This window comes from Phytophthora cinnamomi (assembly GCF_018691715.1).
Source record: "Phytophthora cinnamomi strain GKB4 chromosome Unknown Contig1, whole genome shotgun sequence".
Taxonomy (NCBI): domain Eukaryota; phylum Oomycota; class Peronosporomycetes; order Peronosporales; family Peronosporaceae; genus Phytophthora; species Phytophthora cinnamomi.
Window position 1 is genome coordinate 45,887 of NW_027150934.1, and position 25,004 is coordinate 70,890.

At 55.4% G+C, this 25,004-nt stretch overlaps 1 protein-coding gene across 1 annotated transcript in view; it reads right to left on the bottom strand.

Annotated features, from left to right (window-relative positions):
* Positions 1–1,790: 1,790 nt before the first annotated feature.
* Positions 1,791–25,004, bottom strand: part of IUM83_06204 (Eukaryotic/viral aspartic protease) — a gene marked incomplete at both ends in the record, with an annotated part of 58,491 nt that continues 35,277 nt past the window's right edge. Inside the window, 2 exons of the mRNA XM_067930389.1 lie at positions 1,791–1,986; positions 21,222–21,409. Coding sequence (XP_067800464.1) covers positions 1,791–1,986; positions 21,222–21,409 — 384 coding nt within the window. The remainder of the gene's footprint in view (positions 1,987–21,221; positions 21,410–25,004) is intronic.

Below are 25,004 nucleotides of genomic sequence, written 5' to 3' on the forward strand. Positions count from 1 at the left end.
TCTCTAATTGGTAGAAAGATGCTGCTTTCTACCAATAGGATCTTTGGGCAGGTGTGAGTACTCATTGTGGTGGCGTATCCATTGGTGTGACTTACACCAAGGTGAGGAAGTATCTAAAACTTTTAACAGATATCTTATCTGATAAAATCAAAAGTGGCTTGTAGCCACTTGTGCGTGTACCCCGTTACATGCAGCGCGCGGAGAACTAAGAGCCCCAGCAGAAGCGAGTGGGGGTGTACACTCTTAGTTCGCGAAAGCTTCGAGCGTGTTACCCCGTTACACCATCCCCCCTTAAGGTTAGACGCACAGGGTCCCCGCACGTCAATCTCCTAATTGACCATTCGTCAATTCTACGCGTTTGGAGAAGAAAATCCCACGCTCATACAACGATGAGCGCGCCCAAGGAGAAGGACTCGACGTAGTCATCGATGGAGAGATGACTCTCCACCGCCTTCGGGTTCTTCTTCTGGGGCGCGCTCATCGTTGAATGAGCGCGGGTTTCTTCTCCAAACGCGGAAAATTGACGAATGGTCAATTCAGAAGATTGACGTGCGGAGACCCCGCGCGTCTAACCTTAAGGGGGGCATGGTGTAACGGGGTTACACGCACAAGTGGCTACAAGCCACTTGTGATTTTAACAGATAAGATATCTGTTAAAAGTTTTAGATACTTCCTCACCTTGGTGTAAGTCACACCAATGGATACGCCACCACAATGAGTACTCCACACCTACCCAAAGATCCTATTGGTAGAAAGCAGCATCTTTCTACCAATTAGAGACGTGCATATTGGCGGGGCTCTGACAGCCAGCCGCTGTCAACCCCTTTCATAGATGATAAACAGTTTTAGCAGATTTTAGAGGAAGATCAATTTACAAACAATACAGTTCTCATTTTACCTAATCTAAGTCACTTGGAGTCTTATCTGATTTAAATTATACTTGTGGATTCAAGTATAATTAACTCAAGTAATTACTAAGTACTTACGCTTCCTCATACACGTTGCGCAACGTGTAAGCAAAAAATAGTGAGTCAAGTTATACTCACTACACGTGACGTCAGTCCATGACTTCTGGACGTTCTTGGATAGCTGCAAGTACCACTGACGGGCGGGGCCTGCCATTAATTAAGTCTCCGAACAGCGCACACACTCCTTCTCCCGTCATTCCGTCGCAACGCGACGCGGACTTTACCCGGTTGAAGCATGCTCGAGTTTTCTCTTCGCTGGCGTCTCGGCCGTGGAATTCCTTGAGTTCAGAAAACGCGGAGAGGCGTACTCGGGTGAGACCCGTTCCGGCCGTCGCGGTTGAGACCGCGGCCACGGTTCCCGGCGTCCCGGTTTCCAGATCGAACAAGTCTTCCAGATCCTCGTCTTCATCGCGCGCCTGGCGCTTGGACCTAGGCGTCGATCGTGAACTCACGGACTCCATGGCAACGTCCGCCGGTTCTCGCGGAGTTGTCGCTTGTGGCATCGTCCTGACAGTCGGTGCTGGCTCGGTGCGAGTTTGCACACTCGTGGTGTGCATCATCGTCGACCGCATCAGCCGGATGATCGCGTCTTCCAATGCTTTAGGGATCACGTCTCTTCGGGGGACGGGGTCTCCGTCCGCGTCGATGCAGCTGTCAGCTGCATGATTCGCGGCGGACGACCTGGCATTAACATTCGTTTTGGGGACTCGATGCTGCTGTCCGAGCCCACACTCGACTGGTATTGGAGTCGTAGCAGAGGCGGCGGAACCCCCCCCCCCCGATCGTCGCGGGGCGGTTTGGCCTCGCGTTTGACCATCCCGACTAACTCAGCCAATTGCCCATCATAGCTTTGATCAAGTCCTTCCAGGACGCCAGCTCCCAGTCGAACACTCTCTCCATTTCGAACGCACCCAGCATGAAGCCCGACGCACGAAGCATACCGAAGAGCGCGTGCACTACCATCCGCACGTCCGTGATGCTCTCCCAGTCCGGTTCTTGGATCGGTCCGGTGAGCTCGCTGATCAGCTTGGGACGGACGAAGCTCAGAATCGGGTCGCGTTCTAGCAGGTTCTTGCTTGATCGTTACCCCATCTTCCGGAGTAGTACTCCCGGGTCGCGGCACCATTGTGGAGTAGCGCCCTCACAAAAATCTGCAAAGTCGTCCTCACACAAACCTGTCGCGTCCGCTGTCGGTGGGCGCGTTGGGTATTTCCCCGGGACTTGAGTAGTGTATCTCAGGATAAGGTAACGAGTAGCTCGAACTTGGAGCGTGAAGTCTCCTTACTGGGACGGTCTTATCCTTGATCCGTCTTTTCTCCTTTCTTGCCCTTGAACATGTGCAGTTATCGGTGCGTCGCGTCCTTGGGGTGCGTGACGTTATCGGGGCCGACGCGGTCTTGTGCGGCGTTATCGGGGCCGGCACGGGTCTTCGCCTTCAGCGACACGTTATCGGGCGTGCTTGAGCGGTATCGCTTAACGTGTCCCTCCTGTTGGGCACGGGTCTGAGGGTGAGTACACCGACGACCGAGGGACGGGGGGCCGCGTTATCGGGGCGGCTCTGCTTGCCGGCACTTGGAAGCCTTGGACCGAAAGGGAAAAATCCACTTGATCGGCACAAAGAAGATTCGGGACTGAGCCTTACACCTATCCTATGCTACCGACTGACTACTTGAAAATTACTATGCCACGGTTCCATGCCTAACCCTACTTCGATGACGCATGCCCTGATTTATGACGCTTGATCTCTGAGACGGGGTCCTCGAGACCGCGTCTCAGGGGTTCCTCGTCCTAGACCTGAGACGGGGTCACTCAAGCGGGTTGTCACTAAAGTGAGGTAGTCCTAGAGCCCTGAATGACAGCTCCGACTCAGACTTGGCATCTGAGGCGTTTTTCACCCTTTCCGCAGAAGATTCCGTACAGGTCGCGTTCTTTCACTCTGGACGACGTCCTCTGGCGCGCCTCGCTCGTCACTTCTCGTCTCACGGTCTGCTTCCCACATGAACGTCGCAGGTTGCCCCTGGGCGAAGGATAGCTCGGTCGATCCACTATCGGTTGTTGTTTGGCTAACCACTGTTGATAGCGTTCAGCCTCCCACGTCAGCAGGGTCTCATCACGCGCTTTCTTGTCCGATTTCTGCACCGACCGCCATCCCATACGCTCGTCGGGTAATAATCGCACTGCTGTAGCGAGTCGTCGGGGCATGTCTCCGTGCACTGCACTTATCAGCGAGTCATCGACAGTGTCTCCAATCACTTCATCGTCACCTTCTCCACTTGCAACATCTCCACCGATGCTTCTGCCTCTCTCCTCTTAAAGCACCGTCGTTATCACATCGTTGCCTTGCTCATTTTTCGTCCATTCGCTCTTGCCCACGAAAGCGTAGATACACTCCGCTTCAATCGCAGGCTCGGCTAACTGTGGCAGCCCGACTGGGACCAACCCAGTCATAGTTGGCGGGCTGCCTAATTTAAATGATCCGAGAAGGGTAGCTCCTGGAGCTCGGGCGTGATGTATTTTTTGTCCACCTTGGCCTTGACGATTTTTGTGAGTTGTTGGAAAACCTCTCACTTGTCAACATCGTGGACCTGCTTGCACAGCTTGCAGCGGTGTCGGCAGTAGTGCGCTGAGTGATGTAAGCCTCCGCAGGCTGCACACGGCCCGTACTGACGAGATTTCTCGTCGCGATAGCCGCGACTCTAGAACCGATTGTCCCGGCCTTGGCTGCGGCCCGCTGAGTCACCCCTGGGTTGACGGTTGTCTGACCACGCGCAGGTACCTTCAGCGACGACTCGTCGCTCCTTGTCGTTGGCTGCTGCGAGGTAGTCGTCGCTGCCGTCCGACGAGTAGCTGTCACCCCAGTCTTCGCCAGAGCACTGTGAGTCGTCGGAGCCGTGTTCACTTCCATCTTCGCTGTTGCTGACGTCATTATATCGGTGGCGTGGGGCTGCAGATCGCTCCGAGCGTCCCGCATGTTCCGTCCATGAAGTTCGGCGATTATGTCGGCGACAGATGCTTCAACTAGGCTCACCCGAGGCATGTTGCGTGAGTTGTAGCGACGACGCTCATAACCTCGTTCGCGTCGGTCACGACGGTTGTAGGCATCTCGCGAGTCGTCGCGGCGGCGGTCATCACGTTGTCGAAAGGCATCTCGAGCTCGGGAGTGTGGCAGCGACGACTCGCGAGACGAATTGCGCTCGTCAATCTTCAATATCGCTTGGATCATTTCCTCCAACTCATGGATATCCGAGATACGCAGATGGCACAAACGCGGTTCGAGTCCCCGGTCGCCGCAGGTCTCGAGGAACCGCTTGACGTGGTCGCGTGCTTTGCGGCCACTGCTCTCAAACCGGATTCCGGCGTTCCTGGCATACCCATTGACCGGTTTAGATAGTCGCAGACATGTTCCTTGTCTTCACGCTTGGCAGAGTAATAGCGAGTCTCCGCTGACGGGCTGAACTGGGAGCAGTAGTACTTGATGAAGGCCTCGCTCAGGAGACTCCAAGTTCGCTTGGGTTTCTTGGGCAGTTGTCGATACCAATGCAGAGCGCCGTCCCGAAGACTCAGCTCGAAAGGCATACACCACTCATTGGGTGATGCTCGCGTCCCTTTCATCTCGTAGCCAAAGGCGCGAAGCCATTGCATCGACTTGTCGTTCTTGTTCCTGGTGCCCGAGAACGCTTTGATCTGCCCCAGTGATCGATGGGTTGCCACTTCAATCCTTGGGGTTGCATTCAGCGACTCGAATTCGGTCCCTGCATGGATTTGACGCAGGTATTCGCACGACTGCGCCCTGCCATCACCGGTGAAGTCCGCTTCTTCGTCTGACTAGTCGTCGGTGGACTGGTAGCGACGACTCTTGCTCCGTCCGTAACTGCTTCGCGTGCTTCTGTCCGTTTTTGAGTCATCGGTGGTGCGTCTAGTGCGGTCCGAGTAGCCCGTAGGTGGTGGAGTCACCATGTAGGGGTCTTGAAAGTACGGTGATCGCTCCCCAGACGCGCTAAACACCCTCCCAGTGGGGTTTTGGCTTGGGTTTTCGTGCTTTGTCCTTTATTGAGTCGGCGGCAGCGGTACGCTAGCCTGGTTGACGACTTCACGGGTCGCACGAGACGTCTGTGAGTCGTCCAGCGTGAACGAGTTCACGCCAAAGGCAATGGTCACGAAGCTCACGGGGCGAACCAACTCGTGGTACAAGTCGGCCCAAACAGCTTGGCGAGTCATCGTCGGCTCGAATAACTCGCCCCAGTCACTCTTCTTCATTTCTTCGTAAAGTCTACCGAGAACCTTGTTGGCCGCCGGCGTGTCACCGTTGAGTGGTGGCCGGTTGCCGGAGGTTTGCTCGGTCATTTGAGTCGTCAGGACTGGTGACCTTGAGTCGTCGGCGGCGTCCTCAAAGTCTTCCAAGTGATCATACGCTGGCCCTGGGCCATCCACATAATCCAGTTCGTCCGCGAGGTTGCGCGTCACGGAGCGCGTGTCATCGTCAAACTCAACCGCGAGGTTTCGCGACAACGAACGCGGACAGCACTGCATCTTGCGGAGTCTCGGGTGTCACCACCGCTGGCGCAGGCGCCTTCTCCTCCAGGTAGTCGTCGTAGTCTTCATCCATTTCTTCGTCCTTGGCGTCGGATCCAGTCATCGAGTCGTCGAAGCCGACGGTCCGCTCAGCAATCGGGTCGAGGTGCGGCGTGATCAGGACCGCAGTCGAGTCGTCGCCACGCGTTCCGCCAGTCTTCATTGGAGTTGCTGGCACCGCTGAACGTGATCCTTTCGCCATTTTCTTCGTCTTTTTTTCTTCTTTTTCTTGTTCTTGTTCTTCTTCTTGGTTGCTCGTAAAGTCGATCGACCTGCAGTAGCACGAAACACAGAACGTCACACCAATCCCAGGTCGCGGCACCAGTTGTCGTGTAGGAACACGCGCTAATTTATATTTTGGCACACTTTCCCCACCAACAACACCCACCAAGTCATCGAAGACTCCATGGGCTTGTTAGGGTTAGAACCTGAAGGCCCAGGAACTTTCCCTTGCACCGGGTTGGTGTTTCCTCTGTGCACCGAACTTCCGCTAGTCGACCGACGGAAGACTCAGCGTCACTAGCCACGAGTAAACGCTAGCACGCTCTCACACACAAAATATACCTCGCAGGCCCTCAGAAGGAAGGGTCCCGGCCTTTTACGGCATGATACGAGGGTGCCGGAGCTATACTCCGGCGGGAAGAAATAAATGGAGTGCGCTCTCGCTCCTCCAGTTCCTGGCGACGGCTCGTCGCTACCAATACACCGGCCACTAACTCTTGGCCATCCCAGGGATGAACACACGCTACACTAGTAGATGTGCCCACCGACAGTCATAATCCTACCTACCAGGTTTACCTTGAGCGGTAGGTCGTTCACTGCAGGCACCGGTGTCGCCCTTGCGTGATTGAGAGGAAAAGCTGTTCTGTTATTGTTGCCCGAAGGCTTATCTTGTCTTCTCTTAAGTTTCCTATCGATCAATATAATATCAAGTATAAACGCGTCCGTTTTTGGACTGCCATCACCCATCACTAGGGCGCGCATGCGGACTGGGTGGTCGTACTTTCTCGTTGACTACCACCCCATGCGCTCACCGGCGTGCAGTCCCATCGTTGCGGCGTGGTCTGGTTCGCCGGTACTCAGCTGAGTCTCCGTTGCCATACTCGTAATAGCTCGACGACCTTCCTCTGGGTCGCCGAGTTCATTGTTCCAATAAATTTCACGTTCATGTCCGTCGGGCCCACACTCCAATTCGTCGCCTCTTCTGTACATCATCTTAGGCCGTTGCGCTTTGCCCACGGAAGCGAACACGAAGTTCGCTTTGACCGCCGGCTCAGCTGCTTGTGACAGCCCGATGTTATCCAACCCAATCGAAGTTTGCGGGCCGCTAGTTTAAATCCTTCGGCTCGTAGATATCGTGGAAGTCGGCGGTGCCCGCCGACTTGTCCACCGATGTGCGGACGAACTTGGTGAGTTTCTCGAGCCGCTGGAACATATCGCAGCGACCCACATCATGAACCTGCTTGCAGAACTTATATCGCCGGGGACAGAAGGGCGCTGAGTGGATGTTGCTTCCACACGATGCGCACGGACCGTAGCGAGGACGCTCGTTGAAATCGCCTCGGCGATCTCGGCGGTCATAAGTCCGCCTGTCACGGGTGTCATCTCGGCGCTGGCGCTCGGCCAATTCATCTCGGCGAGCTGGGCAATCACTCGCGCGTAGCCCCGCCGAGTTGCCCCATCCTCAGGATTGGTCACTCACAGCTCCATCGTCTACATAATTTTGGATCTTGTCGGAGTCAGCGTCGCTGAAGCTGCTGTAGCCACTTTCACTGCTCGACGACTCGTACCCGCTGCCTCGACTGGCGTGAATCGGATGTGGCGAGGCGGGTGAGCGCCTTTTGCCGCCCAGGTGTATAGCACGATGCCACGGGGCCGCCCGCCCGGAGAATTACTCCTCCTTACGGATTTTCCCAATGGGGTCAGACTCCGATAGCAGCACTAGGTGCTCCAAACGGAGGTGGCGTGTAACCTTGTGAATCCCTGTAGGTGTCGTTTATCTTCGATAGAACGAACTTCACCTAGTGAGTTGTCTTCACAATGATAAGGTCTTGGGTGTAGAGCGCTTACGTTACTTCAAACGTAGGTCTCCACGACTGGGGTTGAGATCACAAGCAGATCCTTCCAGCCAAACCTTCAAAATCAGAGAGTTAGTATGCAAATATACAAATATACAGCCGCTACTTATTCTTTGGGGAGCCCTTGAGCGGGGGGCCCGTACACCGGTCTACTGGAGTTTCTTCCGGACCACCGGTCGAGTCCGAAAGCACCCTTCACTCACGCGCACCAGCTCTCCCAAGGAGATAATTAGCTCCAGGCGGAAGACTTTCCAAACGTTCGACTCCAAGAAAGGAGAACAACCTCCGGTCAGACAATATACAATCCTATCACACAGTAGTCAATCGATCGGATCTAGGGGTGACTACACATAACCTCCTAGAAACGCAGTTAATATGAAATGGGACCTCCGAACGAAGGACCAACAACTGGAATATGAAATAGGACAGGTCACCTCGGAGCGCGCGTCGCCCGATCACCGCCTAACTTGGTCTTAGCCTTTGGGAGAGTTCCACGGCGGTATTCGCGGTCACGACGCGTCCAAACGCAGGTCTTGTAGCTTAGGGCCGCCGGCAGGGTTAATCCCTCCGGTCGAGGCTTGTTCCTCTCGCTTACTTGACAGCACACCTCGTCCCTGGGGACGGGGAAGCACTTGCGCCCTTCTTGGCAAATTGAACTCTCGGATTATCTTTTCTTAGGCTTCTGTATCCACTGTTCTCTCTGGAATCAGCTCTTTTATCTTGGTTTCACTATAGTCGGGGCGTGGCGTAATCACGTCGCATGTCGAGCAGGTCATGGATAGGGCAGGAATCTGGTCGGTGCATAACATATCATGGTCGGTCGTCTTGGTCGGTCGTTAACATCTTGGTCGGAGTATACTTGAAACTTGGAAGGCCTTTCTGGGTACAAATCAGGCTGGGACAGGGCGCGAGTGGTCGCCCATCGAAGATCTTCGTCCGGAGCCTGGTGTCTGGAATCCTGCGTGCGGGGTCCGGAGATCAATGAGTCTGGAGTTTGACTTGACTTCACTATGGCGGGAGTCTGGACGATCTTGAGCAATCTTCTTCGGCTCTCTGTCTGGACTTGCTTGAGCCTTCTTTCTCGCTTGTGTCTTCGCTCTTCTCTTGTGTTCTTCCGTCGCATGTCTTACGGGCCTGTCGCTGGCCAAGTCACTGAGCAGACTTGGGTAAATTTTCTGGAGCCGCTTCGTGTCACGGAGCCGCGGTACAAGCCATCCACCGAAGTATCCGCCGCGTTGACTCGGCGCTCTCGACTCTCGTCGCGGCGACTACAGCGATTATCTCGGCGCGACTCGTGTCGGTCATCTCGTCGTGCTTCGCGTCGATCATCTCGGCGACTCTCTCGACGGTCATCTCGGCGAATCTCTCTGCAGTATTCTCGCCGAGTGTTATCACTCCGCCGAGTTGCGCTTACTCGGCTGCCGATCATACAGTCACGCTGCTCCTTCCTCCTGTCGCCAAGTATCTTCTTGTTGATGATTTGCTCCACCCGCTGAATGTCGGCGAGTTGGAGTGGAAACAACAAGTCTATGACTTCGTCGTCACCGCAGTTGAGTAGGAACTGCTCGACGTGGTCTTCTGCGCTTGTACCGCACTTCTCGTACTGGATCATGGCGGTGCGGGCATATCCGTTGAGTCGGATGAGGAAGCCGCATATCGGCTTGTTCTCCTTGCGCATAGCCGAGTAGTATCGGGTACGCGCTGACTGGTCGAATTGCGAGCAGTAGTAATCGAGGAACGCCTCGCTGAATAGGCTCCAGCGCTGCTGCGTCTTTTGCGGCAGCTGGCGATACCAGTTATCAGCCGCTCGACCGAGACTCAGCGTGAATGGCTCGCACCACGAGTTTCGAGGCTGGCGAGTCCCTTTCATCGCATAAATGAAGCGCGTCAGCCACTGCAAGGAGGTATCGGAGCGGTACCGCTTGCGCTCGAACTCGGTGTTCTTGTCGAGCGAGCAGTGGGTACGCACTTCCAGGCACCTGTAGTTGGTCTGTTCCTCACCGTCGTAGCTGAGTCGGCGAGTTTGTGTCTTCACCGACTCGTTGGAGTCACTCCTGTCGTCCCATGGGTCCTCGCCGAGTTCCGCCTCGTCATCCCCGAAGTCAGCGATCCGCTTGGCAATGGTTGGCTCGGCTACGGGAGCCCGCTCCAGGCTGAACTCGGCGTGCAGCCGACGTTTCCAATGAGTCAGCTCGTTCCCAGCTCGACGGACATCCCAACCCGATAAAATCAAGCTGTGGGGCCGGCTCCTGCAGCGATAACCCATCGCCTTCAGCAGCAACGTCGTATCCTCGACGAGTTGGTCCAGACTGGTGCTGTGGATTGGATGAGTCAGCTCGGGTCCCAGCACCGGCCACTTCGCTTGCGCCATTGCGACCGGCGCAAACATCATCATCCACTCACTGTGGATTCTCATCTCCTCGCCGAGTCGCCTGAGCACCTTGTTGGCACTCGGCGTGTCAGCGTTCCGGGTTGCTCTTGGGATAAGGGGTGGACGTTCCCCTTGAGCAACCCCTTGATCACCATCATTTTCGTCTTCGTCCGCGCTTGGGCTCAGCTTGGCGACGAGGCTGCGCTCAACAGGGCGCGGATTTCCCATCCGACTGACCTGGAGCGACAACTCCTCCACTTCGCTGAGTAACTCAGCTGTCGACTTGACATATTCGTCGACTTCTTCACTCTCCTCATACTCATCATCATATCCTTGGCCTCGAGCGTCGCCATCCCCGAACTCGGCGCTCCGGGCCGCATTCATCGTCATGGGTGCAGCCAGCGGACTCGCCGAGTCCAAACTTCTGGCCGAGGATCCAGCTTGCGCTGGGCTTCCTCGACTCGGCGATAACGATCCCTTGGTCATCCTACTCACTTGATCTCACTCGACTTGGTGACTTGGTACCTTCGACAACACGCACACCGTATTCCAGGGTCGCGGCACCAGTTGTGGTGTAGCAGAACGCACAAATTAGTCCTTGCACACAGACACAACAATCGCCGAGCTAGTCGGTGCTTATTGGCCTGTGCTAGGTTGTCTCCAGCGGTCCGGCCCTTCCGGGACTTGTCCTTGGCGCGCTCGGCGAGTTCCTTGCCCTACCCGGGCCGACTTGTCTCTTGGCGCTGCCTGTCATCACCCTACAGGCTATGCCTCTCGGGTGCTGATGGCAGACATAATCCAGCCCGCACAGGGACTTACCGGACAGAGTACGCTTGTCTTGGACTTGGAAAATTCTGCTCTGTTTGTCTGTTATCTCTCCGGAGAGCCGCTAGGGCTCTTATCTACTTTTCCCTGCGTCCTATACAAATACCTAATGAAATGAAGGAGTTTTGGATCTCAACTGACCCCTCACTGAGTCCCTATGTAACTATCTTGAGATCCCGCTGACTTCTTGACTGAGTGAGAATTACCGTATCTTCTCTCACTTTGCAACTCCAGACCGCTCTGACTTTGAAACACTTTCGTACTCGGGTAGAATTACCGTGATCGCTCCACTCTGAGACAGCAGACCGCTCTCACTCTGAGACACGTGGTCAGTACCGTGGTCGCTCTGACTATGCAACACTAGACCGCTCTGACTTTGAAACGCCTTCGCTTGTCCAGGCTGCTGCCACCGAAAGTCGGTGTCGGGTCACATGCTGGTCATCGAATTTTGGTGTGGCACTACACCACAGTTGTCCGATGAAGCGCTCAAGCGCTGTCGTGTTGGCCTTCGTATCGAAGTCTTTGTGAAGCAGTGCCGACGCAATTGCGTAGTACTGGCAATTTCCAGTGCGTGGCGTTTGGATTTCTTGTAGCCCGCAGTCTTCCATCACTGTACTGGCCCTGACCTTTTCGTTGTGGTACGTGGACAACTTGAGTTTAAGGCATTATTCGTGACCTGATGCCACCGGGAGTTGCCGTTGATTCGCGATGGTTTGTCCTATGCGGTCGCGCTGCTTCGCAATCTCGGCAATACGTTGACAGAATAAATAGCGTACTTCATCGGCGATCGTGCGACCTGGGTCAGGGGGGGGGGGTAGTGGGTCTAACTTGACTCGCTACTTTTGCTTACACGTTGCACTACGTGTATGAGGAAGCGTACGTAGTTAGTAATTACTTGAGTTAATTATACTTGAATCCACAAGTATAATTTAAATTAGATAAGACTCCAAGTGACTTAGATTAGGTAAAATGAGAACTGTATTGTTTGTAAATTGATCTTCCTCTAAAATCTGCTAAAGCTGTTTATCATCTATGAAAGGAGTTGACAGCAGCTGGCTGTCAGAGCCCCGCCAATATGCACGTCTCTAATTGGTAGAAAGATGCTGCTTTCTACCAATAGGATCTTTGGGTAGGTGTGGAGTACTCATTGTGGTGGCGTATCCATTGGTGTGACTTACACCAAGGTGAGGAAGTATCTAAAACTTTTAACAGATATCTTATCTGTTAAAATCGCAAGTGACTTGTAGCCACTTGTGCGTGTAACCCCGTTACACCATGCCCCCCCTTAAGGTTAGACGCGCGGGGTCTCCGCACGTCAATCTTCTGAATTGACCATTCGTCAATTCTCCGCGTTTGGAGAAGAAACCCGCGCTCATTCAACGATGAGCGCGCCCCAGAAGAAGAATCCGAAGGCGGTGGAGAGTCATCTCTCTATCGATGACTACTTCGAGCTCCAGAAGGCGAAGTATGGCGACGTCGTCGACTTCAACGACGATGATGAAGACTTGGAGGACGAGAAGGACTCGTCCTCGAAGCGCAAAGACTCAGTGTCGAGCGAATCGCTCGACCCCACGCTAAGACCATTCGCCCGCGTGAAGTGGACGAATCGGACGCTTCGAGTTCGAAGCGTTCGCGAACTGAGAGTGATACCCCACTCGCTTCCGCTGGGGCTCTCAGTTCTCCGCGCGCTGCGCCTGCAGCGCGCGATCCGTGGATGCCGTTCGCGTCCGAGATCACGGACCGTATGGGAACTCGGTACCTCCGAATGAGGTGCCGCTGTATGTGTGCAGCGCCATCAAAGATGGCGCTGTGGCTGCGGAGCTGTACTTTGATGCGGAAACTCATCAAAGGCGTGATTATTACATCGGACTCTTCCATGAGCTCCGATGGTTTCAAAGCAAGAAGACATCTTCTCGCAGCAAAGTGCCCGAGTGGCAGGCACTTTGTCAAAGTTGGAATGCTTTTGTTGAGAACTTCAACAAGAAGCCGAGTGCTTACCGTGATCGGATTAAGCAAGCGCGTGATTGCTTCGAGACATACTCGAAGCGTGGAAAGTTGGAGCAACTCCACGTTGCTGCGGAGGAGGCAAATGTGCCGTGCGCTGTGCCCGAGGGCTTTCAGTGCGCGAAGTGCTTCCCAGGCGCGGTCCGCTTGAGCGACCGCGACCTGAACGGGTACACGTCGTTCCGTGTGCCCGAGAGTCTCAAAGAGCTCCGTGCTAAGTTCTTAGCACGTGAGGGTTCGGGCGCTGGCGATGATCGCAGCGCTCGTATTACTTCCGCTGCACCAGCGCGTACTGCTCTTCGTACGCCCTCACCAGTTCCGGAACGTCCTCCAGCAAGACGTTCCGCGGCTCCCATGTATCTCGATGGGGAGGAAATCCTCTCCAACGAATACGAAAACGAGCCCCTTGAGGGTTCGTTTTCGGGATACTATGGTCAACAATCCGCTCAACAATCCAGCGGGTTGAGCCGCGGGCGTCACGGATCGGCGGTGGCGGGGGTGGGAACACGCCCCGGGTATGATCAGCCCCGAGCTGATCAGTACACGTCTCTCCACGACCGGGTGACCGCCGTGGAGCGTCTGCAGGGCGCTGAGTTCGCCGCCCTGAAGCAGGAGCTGGCGAACCAGAAGGCCCAAGTCGCGGCGGTCTCGCAGACCGCCTCGAATATCCAGGTCGAGCTGGGGACCCAGATGAAGGGGTTGCTCCAGCGCGTCCGCGCGCTGGAGGAGAGGTTGCTCGTCGCCGAGGCCAAGTCCTCCGCTTCTGCCTCGGCTCCTGCCGAGGCTTCGGGTCAGTCGAGCTAGATGGCTCGTGCTGCAGGTATGGCTTCAGCCGTCCGACGTAGAAGGTCGGATGGAGGCGCATGCTAGACGGTATGTCTAGCGTGTATGCGTTGCCGTGCCGTGCCAACACAGTGAACGGCCCGATGAAGCGCGGAGCAGGCTTGCTTGCTCCGAAGTCCGAAACTGCATGTTTAGGCAGGTTTTGAGTAGCTAACAAAACCAACGAACTAACTTTGAATTCATTTGTGTTGCCTCTGCCCACATTGTCTGCGTTCAGCTTCTGTTGATCAACAGAAGCTGCTATTGTGTCTTGGACAAACCGAATTACGGCTTGTCTTTTGGGGATGAAACTGATTGCATCCGAGCTGAAGTCATTCAGCTCGCTCTCCGCTAGAGGCCCGGTCTCTGCGTGGTTCTTTGTGGTGTCTGCGCCCTGCGCAGACCCGTGGTCGTTGGCCTTGTTGGTGGAGGAGTCTGCGTCCTGTGCAGACTCATGTGGTTTGTCCATTGATGCAGCTGACACTGTGCAAGTGTCAGCGGTTTTCTGCGGCTGCTGTATTGCAGTCGTAGATCCTCCCCCACTTAAAGTGGGAGCCATCACTCCGAGTAAACTCGGTAGACGTGGATGCCGCATGGCATTCACGTAGAATGGTGTATGCCCGGTCGAGGCATGCACTGAGTTATGGATGGCAAACTCTGCCATCGATAAGCACTCGCTCCAGTATTGGAACGAGTGAGCGTAGCTCTTCAACATATCGACGAGCACGCAATTTACGCGCTCGGTTTGACCGTCCGTCTGCGGATGATCCGCAGTCGACATTGAAAGCTGGCTCCCAAGAAGTGTAAACACTTCTTGCCATAGGTGCGCTGTGAAGCGCGGGTCTCTGTCCGACACGATGTCGGTCGGCATGCCATGGTGTTTGAACACCATGTCGACGAACAGACGGGCCGTCTGTTTCGCGGTCACTTCTGCCGGCACCGCAGCAGGATGTACCATCTTGCTCAAGCGGTCGACGAAGACCACAACACCGGTGTTCCCTCCGCTGTCCGGGGGAAGACCACAGATGAAGTCCAAAGACATGGACTTCCAACACTCCGACGGAGTCGGTAGTGATTGTAACGGAGCCTGCGCGAATGGCGCAGGCTTTACGCGTTGGCATACCTCGCAAGCACGGATGTACTTGCGCATCCACTTATACTGGTGGTGCCAGTAGAAGTCGCGCGTGAGAAGGACGTATGTCTTCTCACGTCCGAGATGTCCCGCTGTCGGGGCATCATGGTATTCGTACATGATCCTGAGTCGCAGGTCATGGTCATTCGGCACGACAACGCGGTCCGCGTTGTCGTCGACTGCATTATAAAGCAGTATTCCGTCGTGCACTCGATAGCGGTGTGCACGCGCACGAAAGTGCTTGGGCAGCTTCTGACGGGACTTGTCAGAAGGCGCTGTGCCATAGGCCAGCAAGAGTTTCGCGTCCGCGTCGTGCGCGTCCGCGGTCTTCCCATCACCCAACAGGGACGATGTGGGTTTGCTTGATCGCATGACGTCAATGGTATTGCCGTCAGCAGTTTCCGCGTAGTCCGGCCGACGTGATAACACGTCGGCCACTACATTCAATCATCCGGGTTTGTATTCGACCCGGAAGTTATACTCCGCAAAGAATGAGAGCCATCTCGCCATTCTCTGTGAAATGTGTGGTGACTTCACTGCAGTGCGCAGTGATGCATGGTCGGTGTAGATGACAAATGGTTTACCTCCAAGCAAATACACTCGGAATTTCGCGAGTGCGTATTTCATGGCAAGGTGTTCCTTGTCATGTACCGGATAGTTGCGCTCAGCTGGCTTCAGCTGACGCGATCGGTAGTAGACGACACGATCACGGCCCTCGTGATCGTGCTGCATCAACGCACATCCGATCGCGAAGTCGGATGCGTCGCACACTACGTGAAATGACCGATCTTGGTCGAATGCCTTTTGGCAATCGGGTGTCCAATTCCACACAGCTTCTTTCTTAAGAAGCTGTGACAGCGGGCGGATCTTGCACGCATAATCCTCCACGTACTTGCACAAGTACGTGGCCAAGCCAAGGAACTGCCTCAGTTCCTTGACACTTGAAGGCGTTGGCCATTCGTTAACCACTCTGACCTTTTCCGGGTCAGGGCGAACACCATTTTTCCCTACGAGACACCCGAGGAGGGGTATCTCGCTCGCCCCGAATATACACTTCTTCAGATTCGCGTAGAGCTTATGTTTTCGCATAAGCTCAAGTAGCTGCCGGAGATGCATCCTGTGCATCTCTACGTCGGTCTTCACGTCCACAGCTCGGCTGTGGATGAACACATCATTGAAGTAGCTCGGTGCGAAGTCGCTCACCGAGCGCAACAAGTGCGTCACGCACCTGTTGAAGGTCGCAGGGGCGTTCTTAAGCCCCTGCGGCATCACTAGCCATTCCCAGAGCATGCCGCTTGACGTGCTCACTGCCGTGAGAGGGATATCGCTCTCACGCATTAGGATCTGATAGAATCCGTCTCGCAAATCGAGAGCACTGTAAACGGTGCTCCCGGCCATCGAATCGATGATAACATCTTTTCGTGGTATCGGCGTCTGTGCCGGTACCGTCGCATCGTTCAGCTTGTTATACGCATGAACGATGCGCCATCCGCCCTGTGGCTTTTTGACACAGAACGTCGGAGTACTGTGCGGGGACTTTGATTCACGCACTTGTCCTGCTTTACGACGACTTTCAAAGAAGTCGTCGATCGCTTTTACTTGCTCTCGCGGCAGTGGCCACTGCCGCGTGACACAGTACTTCGTGCTCGGCACGAGATCAATCTCGTGTTGAATACCCTTATCCTGCGGAAGCTCCGCAGGAATCTCTTCCGGGAGTACGTCTTTGTACTCCCTCAATAATTCGTAATAGGGACTCGACTTCAGCGAGTCCCAACCTTGTTCCTCGAAGCGCTCCCGCTTCGTCTTCGCACTGAGAGTGTCTTCACTCTCAGTGGTACTTCCCATGAAGAGCTGCCTCAGCTCTTCGCTCTCGCTCGCCGTTCTTTCGCTGTCCGAAAGAACGCAGACTTGCTCGATGCCTCCATCGTGCAAGTCGCGTGTGAAGCGCTTCCAGCTCATGGCTGGAAGCGAAGTCAACTCCGACGCCGTCGTCGGAGGACTAGCGAGTTCCATCTCACGATACTGGAATCCAGTATCGGTGCGCGTGAAGACGCTTAGCGTCTCGACGTCCGGCGTCACCGCCTCAGTCTGCCCAGCAGACGGTTCTCGCGGCGTCTCGGTCCCGGACCGAGACTTGCGCAGCGTTCTCCGCATGCGCCGTCTTCTTGTTGTGCGGAGCCCGGCTCCGCACAGTTGTTCTTGTGGTCCAGGCCCGGCCGTGGACAATTGTTCGCCGGCGGACCCTGTCCGCGGGCGCGCGATATCAAGCCCGGCTTGACCGCATGTTCCTTCGTGCAGTCCGGCTGCACGACAGCATGCAAATTGCGTCAGTACGGTACGTTTACAACCGTCCGCGCTGTTTGCAGCGTCAACTCCCGGAGTTGACACGCCTTCGTCACCTCGACGCCATTCATTGGCGGAGCCCCTCATTACTGAGGGTGCGTCGGCTCCCGGAGGCGAGGCGTCGTTGTCGACCTGACCTCTTCGGGTCAGGGACTGTCCCGTACACACTTGAATGTGAGTGTTGGTTCTCGGAACCAGTACATCTTTTTCTTCTGACGTCGCCAGCATTGCCGACGTTGATCTCACTTGTACGCGCCCTCGCGCACTTCTTGGGCACTCCGGGACAGCAGCATTAAGCGGTGTCTCGACTGGTGAGCCGCGCGCACCTGCTGGTGCGTGCGCTGCGGTAACAGGACCATTGCACTCGGTTCCGAAGTCGCGACCGAAGCGCACGAGTGTGCGTTTCCTCCAGTCTATTACCGGATCATGTCGTGAAAGCCACGGCATGCCCATTACCACGTCGAATTTATCGTCCATGTCCAGGACGATAAAGTGTTCGACAAACACTCGTTGTTTGTACGAGAAGCGCACGTTCACGACGCGCTTCTCGGTCTTCACGATGGCACCTGTTGCCAGTCGTACCTCCAGAAGACTTCGAGGTACATTTACCTCCTCGAAGTCAAGTCTCAGCAGACTTCGTAGTCGAACAAAGTTGTTCGACGCGCCTGAATCTACCAAAGCTCGAAGAGAGTCACTCGCTCGCTTCGAGTAAACCTTCAAGATGACCAGGTTCGGCCTGTCATCTTGCTTCTTGCAGCGAGAGCTAGTCTCACTGGGGGCTGCAGTCCTCAGTGTCGCGTGCCCGATGTCGGCACATGTTACTGCATTACCAGTAGGGCGCCCCGCGCCTACTGGATGTTCGCGTTTTTGTCTGTTCGCGGCGATGCCTAGCACCGCCACGACGGCCACCTTCAGGGGGCATGGGAGCTGTGCACTCCCGTGCAAAGTGACCGATCCTTCCGCACCGGAAGCATCGCACGTTACCTCCCTGCTGCTGGTAACCAGCAGTTGTTGCGTTCGAAAGGTCTATTGGCTCCGGATCTCCCGTCCTCGCTACCGGGCGCGGTTGCGGCCTCGGTACGTTTACATGGAGTTTAGCCTGTCGCAGGCTAAACCCTTCTTGCATGGCAAGGGCGATTGCAGCTTCGAGAGTACTCGGGTACTCTCGGAAGAGATAGGTCTTCACGGGCCCATCTCTAAGTCCCTTCATGAACGTGACGACCTTTGTCGCCTCGTCAATTGGATTGGTCACGATATTTGATACCAAGTATCGTGCGCGCTGCGCGTAAGCATGAACGTCATGCTTACCCTGCTGAAGGTCGAGGAACTCCGCCCTCGACCGGAACTCGTTTTGCGGGGGCTCAAACGCTTGTTTGAGCTCCTCTTTGAACACTTCGTACGTGCTGAAGCACGTAGGATCGGAGAGTCGGCGTCCGTACGCCCAACCCCTCGCGCGTCCGCCAAGACATAACATGGCGAACGCGACCTTCGACAGCGGGTCGACGATGCGTCGAGCCGCTATGGCTGTGTCGAGTTCGACAAGCCATCGGAGGAGAGGCTCGCCCTCTCTTCCCACGTAATTGCTTACGCTCAACTTTAATGGTTGAGCACGCGGTGTCGTCCCTGACGACGCCGTCACTGAGGAAGCAGCGTCACGCTGCTCCTTCATGATGAACCCCAGAGCAACACCATGTTGCTCCGTCGGCGATAGCGTACGCGGCATTGTAGCTATCGCCGCTTCTCCAATGACTGTTGACAGTCGTTGGAGGGCTTCCCACTCTAGGTCAGACAGGTGGGGGCAGTCAGCACATGTTGTTCTCGGCTCCGCGTTCGTACACCGCGTACGAACGTCAAGCAGTCGGTCGTTGGACGGACTACAAAGTGCTACCAGGTGTAGTGGGTCTAACTTGACTCACTACTTTTGCTTACACGTTGCGCTACGTGTATGAGGAAGCGTAAGTACTTAGTAATTACTTAGGTTAATTATATTTGAATACACAAATATAAGTTAAGTAAGATAAGACTCCAAGTGGCTTAGATTAGGTAAATTGAGAACTGTATTGTTTGTAAATTGATCTTCCTCCTAAATCTGCTAAAACTGTTTATCATCTATGAAAGGGGTTGATAGCGGCTGGCTGTCAGAGCCCCGCCAATATGCACGTCTCTAATTGGTAGAACGATGCTGCTTTCTACCAATAGGATCTTTGGGTAGGTGTGGAGTACTCATTGTGGTGGCGTATCCATTGGTGTGACTTACACCAAGGTGAGGAAGTATCTAAAACTTTTAACAGATATCTTATCTGTTAAAATCACAAGTGGCTTGTTGTGCGTGTAACCCCGTTTCAGAGGGGGGTCCACAGCAGGCACGTTTTGGGCTCTCTCAAGTGATTTAGTCGCGTTCCCTTCCTGCGAGCGGCCCGTGTTCGTGGAGACGGTCATCGGAGTAAATGAATCCTCGTGTTTCCTGCTGTCGGGGCGGTCCTTGCTAACGGTATGTCATGTATCACTGTCAGGTTCCGCGCTGACCTGCTGTAGTTTCTTCCTCGTAGGGGAATGCTCAAGAAGCCTAACAGGGTTGTGCGCCTGGTACTGCTGCTGGCGGTTGCGTGTGTCTGCAGCCAAGAGAGTCGGATGCCTGGAGGTAGTTTCGGTAGTTTCATCAACCCAAAGCTCCGACAGCTCGGATAAGCTGGTTATCGTCGATGGTTGTTGCGGGAGCTCAGAGATGATTGAAGCAGTCACTGTTAGACAGTAGTACGTGCTCCAGTAGTTATCCGTCACTGTGTACGTCGATCGGATATACCCGGTGGCCCCGCAGGCGAAACATGGCGGCACTGGACTGCGGCTGACATGGTGGATCAGGATCTTGGTGCCCTGCCAGTTAATAAAGTGCATGTCAGCAAGAAACTGAGGAAAGTGTGAGCTCCGGAAGAAGATATCCCATTCCCATGTGTCCGTCTGAAGGGTTTGGCCACCTACTCTCGGTTCTTGCCAAGTCATGTACACCCCGGTGAAGTTGGCCTGGATGTACGCATCGATTGCAGCCTCGTCTAGGTAGCGGGATAAGTTAAGCAACGGACATGGTAGTGTTCACGCGGCTGCTCATGACGAATTCCATCTACGCCCACTTGTCGCGCCCATACCATTCTCGATCGTTGCTCTTGTTCCATCGGGGTCTCGTCCACGGTCTCATGGGCATTACGGAGCGGGAAGTGCCGATTACGGAATAGTAATCTGTTGAACTCCTCGTTCCATTCCGTTGCGCGTTCACGTGTCCATAAGATCAAGTGCACAGCATGGCGGCCGTGGTCGTAGCAAATTTGTTTTGCTTCAGTACAATGACTTTCGCCGGACCACTATTGTCGATCCCTAGCAAGAATTCGCTCGTAAAGCGTTTTCGTGTTTGGGATTGCGGATAGATCTTGAACTTGGGGTCAAGCTGTAAGATGAGGTCTCCTTCGACTTGCGCTCGAATGATATTCTGGATCCGTCGGAGTGCCTGTTGAGTGCACACCCGTTTTAGGAAATCCGGTAGCCTGGCGCAAAGGATCGTGCCTTCGACTAGTCGCTGAATTACATTTTGCTCTTCCTCGGTCGGTTTACGAATCACACTTGGGTACCCATAGCGGGTTTCGCAGAGCTCACGTAGGGCCAGTATCTCTTCCGGTTTGTACGCATTGCAGAGAAAACGAAACGGAGATGATCCTCCCTCCGGCGCTGAGGTGGACAGCTCTTGATGTTCAAACGTGCGTTGCGACCATGGGTTCCCGATCGGTCCTGGTTGCGCTTGCATTGCTTTTTCAAGCATATCAAGATTTTCGCTAAGGGAGTTACGGGATCTGTAAATGGCTCGGGTCAGGGTTTGCAGTTTGGCTCTCCATTTACGCGCAGTTGCGGTAGCTTCCTTTATGTCCGCTAAAAACAAACGAAGCATTTTTTTCAGTTTCCATCGGCTCCAGTTCCGGGTAGCGTCGGCGTGTTGGTAGCAGCCACTCGGGTCGGCAAACACTTCAGCAAAGAGCTGATACAGGAAATCTGCCACGTTGTCGACCTCCATAGCTTGCTGGACTGTGAGTCCCTGGAGTTGGATCTTCAAATACGCGTACATTTCGACGAACGAGAACTGCTCCGCTTCCGCATCGTCGTAGAGCATTGGCTCCGATGACGTCCCCATCGACTCATCGTCCGGCGCGTTCTTAGCAGCATTGGGCTCTCCATCCGAGACGCTCTTCTTTTCTCCATTGGCCTCGCAGGGGCCGCCGGTTGGAGGAGCTCCTTCGCTATCCAGCAGAAACTGGGGAGCCGAAGACTCCTACTCAGGCGGTGAGACGTTCTCTGATCCAGCGACCGGTGATGTCAGGTCAATCACCTGGTGCTGCGCTTGTTGGAAGTGTTCCTCCCCTCCGTGATCGGGTGGATCGCTTGGTGGGCTCTCGACCGGCCGCGCTAGGTGCCTATCCATCCCGTGGGGCCGCCTTCGAGAAGTTCGAGGTGCCCCTAATAGAAGACTGTGGTGAAGTGAATTTCAAGTTTTGGAGAGAAGGAAGTAATAGATCCAGACTGCGTCACAAATCCGCAAGACTGACGGACCTGGATCCCGACCCTGGAAATGGAGGCAGATTATTACTGGTGGTGGATTATTACTAGCGGCGGATCTGGGCTATGGGAAGCTTTGCGAGATGCATGGAGTGTGTGGAAATAATATTCAATGGACCCCGAAGATGATGCAGGGCGCGAGGATGCTAGATCCAAAGGTTGGAGGGATTTGATTCCTGGATCTGGAGATATGCTTTGGATCTGAGACAGTGGCCTGGCGGAGGTAATGAAGAGACACGCAAGGAAGACAGAAAGGCCACGTAGAGTTAGTAGGCAGTGATGGAACGATAGGATCCACAGGGATGATAGGATTTTGGGATAGGACCGGACTTAACTGTGGTGTAGGAAACATCAGTTTTGTGGAGCACCCAGGTGGAACAGTGTACCAAATCCGCCTAATAGTGGAATCGACGGTACTACTCGGCTGGATGGTACACTGTGCCAGACCGCCGAGCTCGCCGCGCTCGCAGTACCGAGACGGCCAGGAAAGCAGCACCGACGGTACTACTCGGCTGGATGGTACACTGTGCCAGTCCGCCGAGCTCGTCGAGCTCGCAGGCTTCACGAGCGCACTGCGGCCGACTGAATGGGAATCAAGAGCACCGGAGACCAAGGACGGTTGGCGCCACGCAAGGAGAAGACGCACGTACGGCGGGCCGAGTGCGGGGACGCTAGGAGACGCTCAGCCGAGTTCAAGGCAGTTTCCAGGCCTTGAGCTCGGCTAAACAGAGCCGCCGGTCGCCCAGTCGACGCGGTGCACGGCCAGAAGGCGCACAAGAGGACCAAGCGTGAGCCCGGCGAGCCCAGCAGCACTCAGCCGAGTCGGCGAGACCTCCCCGTCGAGCTCGCCGGGTTATCCGGACAACTTATCCGGCTCCGCCGAGTTCGAAGCGTCGCTGAGAGGGTGAAGGGTCGGCCGAGATCCGAAACCACTCCATTTCACTTGATATTTGTATAGGACCTTAGGAATAGCGGAGGCACCCTTTCAGGGCGCCCAGGAGACTTAAGAACAAACAGAGCAGAATTTTCTAGGCCCACAACACGTGCACACTTTCGGGTAAGTCCCTGCACGGGGTCGGATTATGCCTGCCGTCGGTACCCGAGAGGCATAGCTTGTAGGGTACTCGACTGGCAGCGCCAAGAGATTAGGTCGGCCCGGGATTGGGCGTTGGGTGCTCGCCAAGTGCGAAGGAAAAGTCTCGCTAACTCAGCGAGCCGGTACGCCGGACAGCCCGGGTGCCGTTACTCTTCAAGTCGGGTTGCTTCTGCCCCGGCGGCCTGCAAAAGCGCTAGCGCGCCGCCGTCCATCCTTTGGTGGAGGGCACAGGAGTTTGTGAACGGAGTCCGCTAGCTCGGCGGATCTCCGGAGGAGTGGACCTTGGTTGACAGGTGTCGGGGAGAGGCGAGACACCCGCTGTCCCGGTTGGGCCGAACCGCGAGGGGACAACCCCTGCGCAGGCCAACAAGCGCCGACCTAACTCGGCGATTGTTGTGGTTTGTGCTGGAGATCCACATCTGACGATATTTGTGTGTTCTGCAACACCACAACTGGTGCCGCGACCCGGGAACAGGGGTGGGCTTGGGTTTCGAAGGTACCAGCTAACCAAGGTTTGAGAAGAGCAAGGAGAGAGAAGATGGTCAAGGGAATTGTAACGTCGAGCCTGGTGACGGCCAGAGCTAACTCGGCGGAGCAATCCAACTCGACAGACGCGACGGCGGCGATGGTTATGGACGCGACGGCAGAAGTGACGCCCTCCGTCTCGTTTGACGATGAGAAGGCCCGAGACCATGGAAGTGATGATGAGGAAGAGTTGGAGATGAAGGCCGAGTATGACGCGGTGAAGCCGACAGCGGAACTACTCGACGAAGTCGAGGAGTTGTCGCTACAAGTTGGGCGCATGGGAAACCCGCGCCCAGTTCAGCGAAACTTAACCGCCGAGCTCGGCGATGATGCGGACGATGATGGTGACGACGTTGCTCCAGGGGACCGTCCGCCCACAATACCGCGAGCGACGAAGAATGCGGATACGCCGAGTGCGAACAAGGTTTTGGCTCGACTCGGCGAAGAGATGAATACGCAGAGTGATTGGATGGTGATGTTTGGGCCGGTGGCGATGGCCCAAGCGAAGTGGCCTGTGCTGGGGCCGGAGCTGGCCCAGTCAGTGAACAGCAGCGACATTAACCAGTTGGCGGAGGACACTATGCTGCTCCTGAAGGCGATGGGGTATCGGTGTACGAGTCGACCCAGCAGCTTGATGCTGGAAGGATGGACCCCAATGCGAGCCTCGCTGGAGTTGATGCGGTGGAAACGGCGACTGAGGTGGGCGTTCGGGCTCGAACACCCGGCGGGACCTCGGCAATCGATCGCAAAACGAACCGCCGAGCCACAGCAACTCGGCGAAGTCCCCAGCAGGATGCCATTGCCGAAAACGCCGGAGACGAAGAAAGGTCGGCGTGAGGTGTTCCGGGCGACGGAAGGGACCCCGTACTTTGAAGACTCCCACATGAAGACTCCTGTGAGAGAGAGGTCGAGTGGGGCCCGGTACGCCGAGTTCTACGACGCGGCGGACGAAGCCGAACTCGGCGGAGACGACGCCGATGAGGAAAGGGACTACCACGACTCGGCGGAAGACTCGGCGCAGGCGGTAATCAAGCGACTGAGCTTCGACGACACCGACAGCGACAGGACCCAGTACTTGGAAGTGCGTACCCACGCTTCGCTGGACAGGATTGCCGAGTTCGAAGGAAAGCGTTACCGCTCTGAAGCCTCGCTCCAGTGGTTGAAGCGGTTCATCTACGAGATGAAAGGCACGAGGATGGCACAAGATGCCTGGTGCGAGCCGTTCTCGCTGAGTTTGGGGCGAGCGGCGAAAGGATGGTACCGCCAGCTGCCGAAGAAGACTCAGCGGAAGTGGAATCTTCTCAGCGAGGCATTCCTGGACTATTACTGCTCACAGTTCGACCAGTCAGCGCGTACGCGCTATTACTCAGCTCGACGCAAGGAGAACGAACCTGTGTGTGACTTCCTGATGCGCTTGAACGGATATGCGAAGTCGGCCAAGATCCAGTATGAGTCTAAAGGACCAGACGCCGCTGATCACGTCGAGCACTTCTTGTTGAATTGTGGAGACGACGACATCATGGACCTGCTCTATCCGCAGCAACTCGACGACATCAAGAAAGTTGAGAAGATTATCAACCAGAAGATCCTGGGGGGAAAGCGGAAGAAGCAGCGAGACCGGTTCGTGGGACATACAGTCGAGATGGGAAGCGGTCTGAGTCGACTCGGCGGA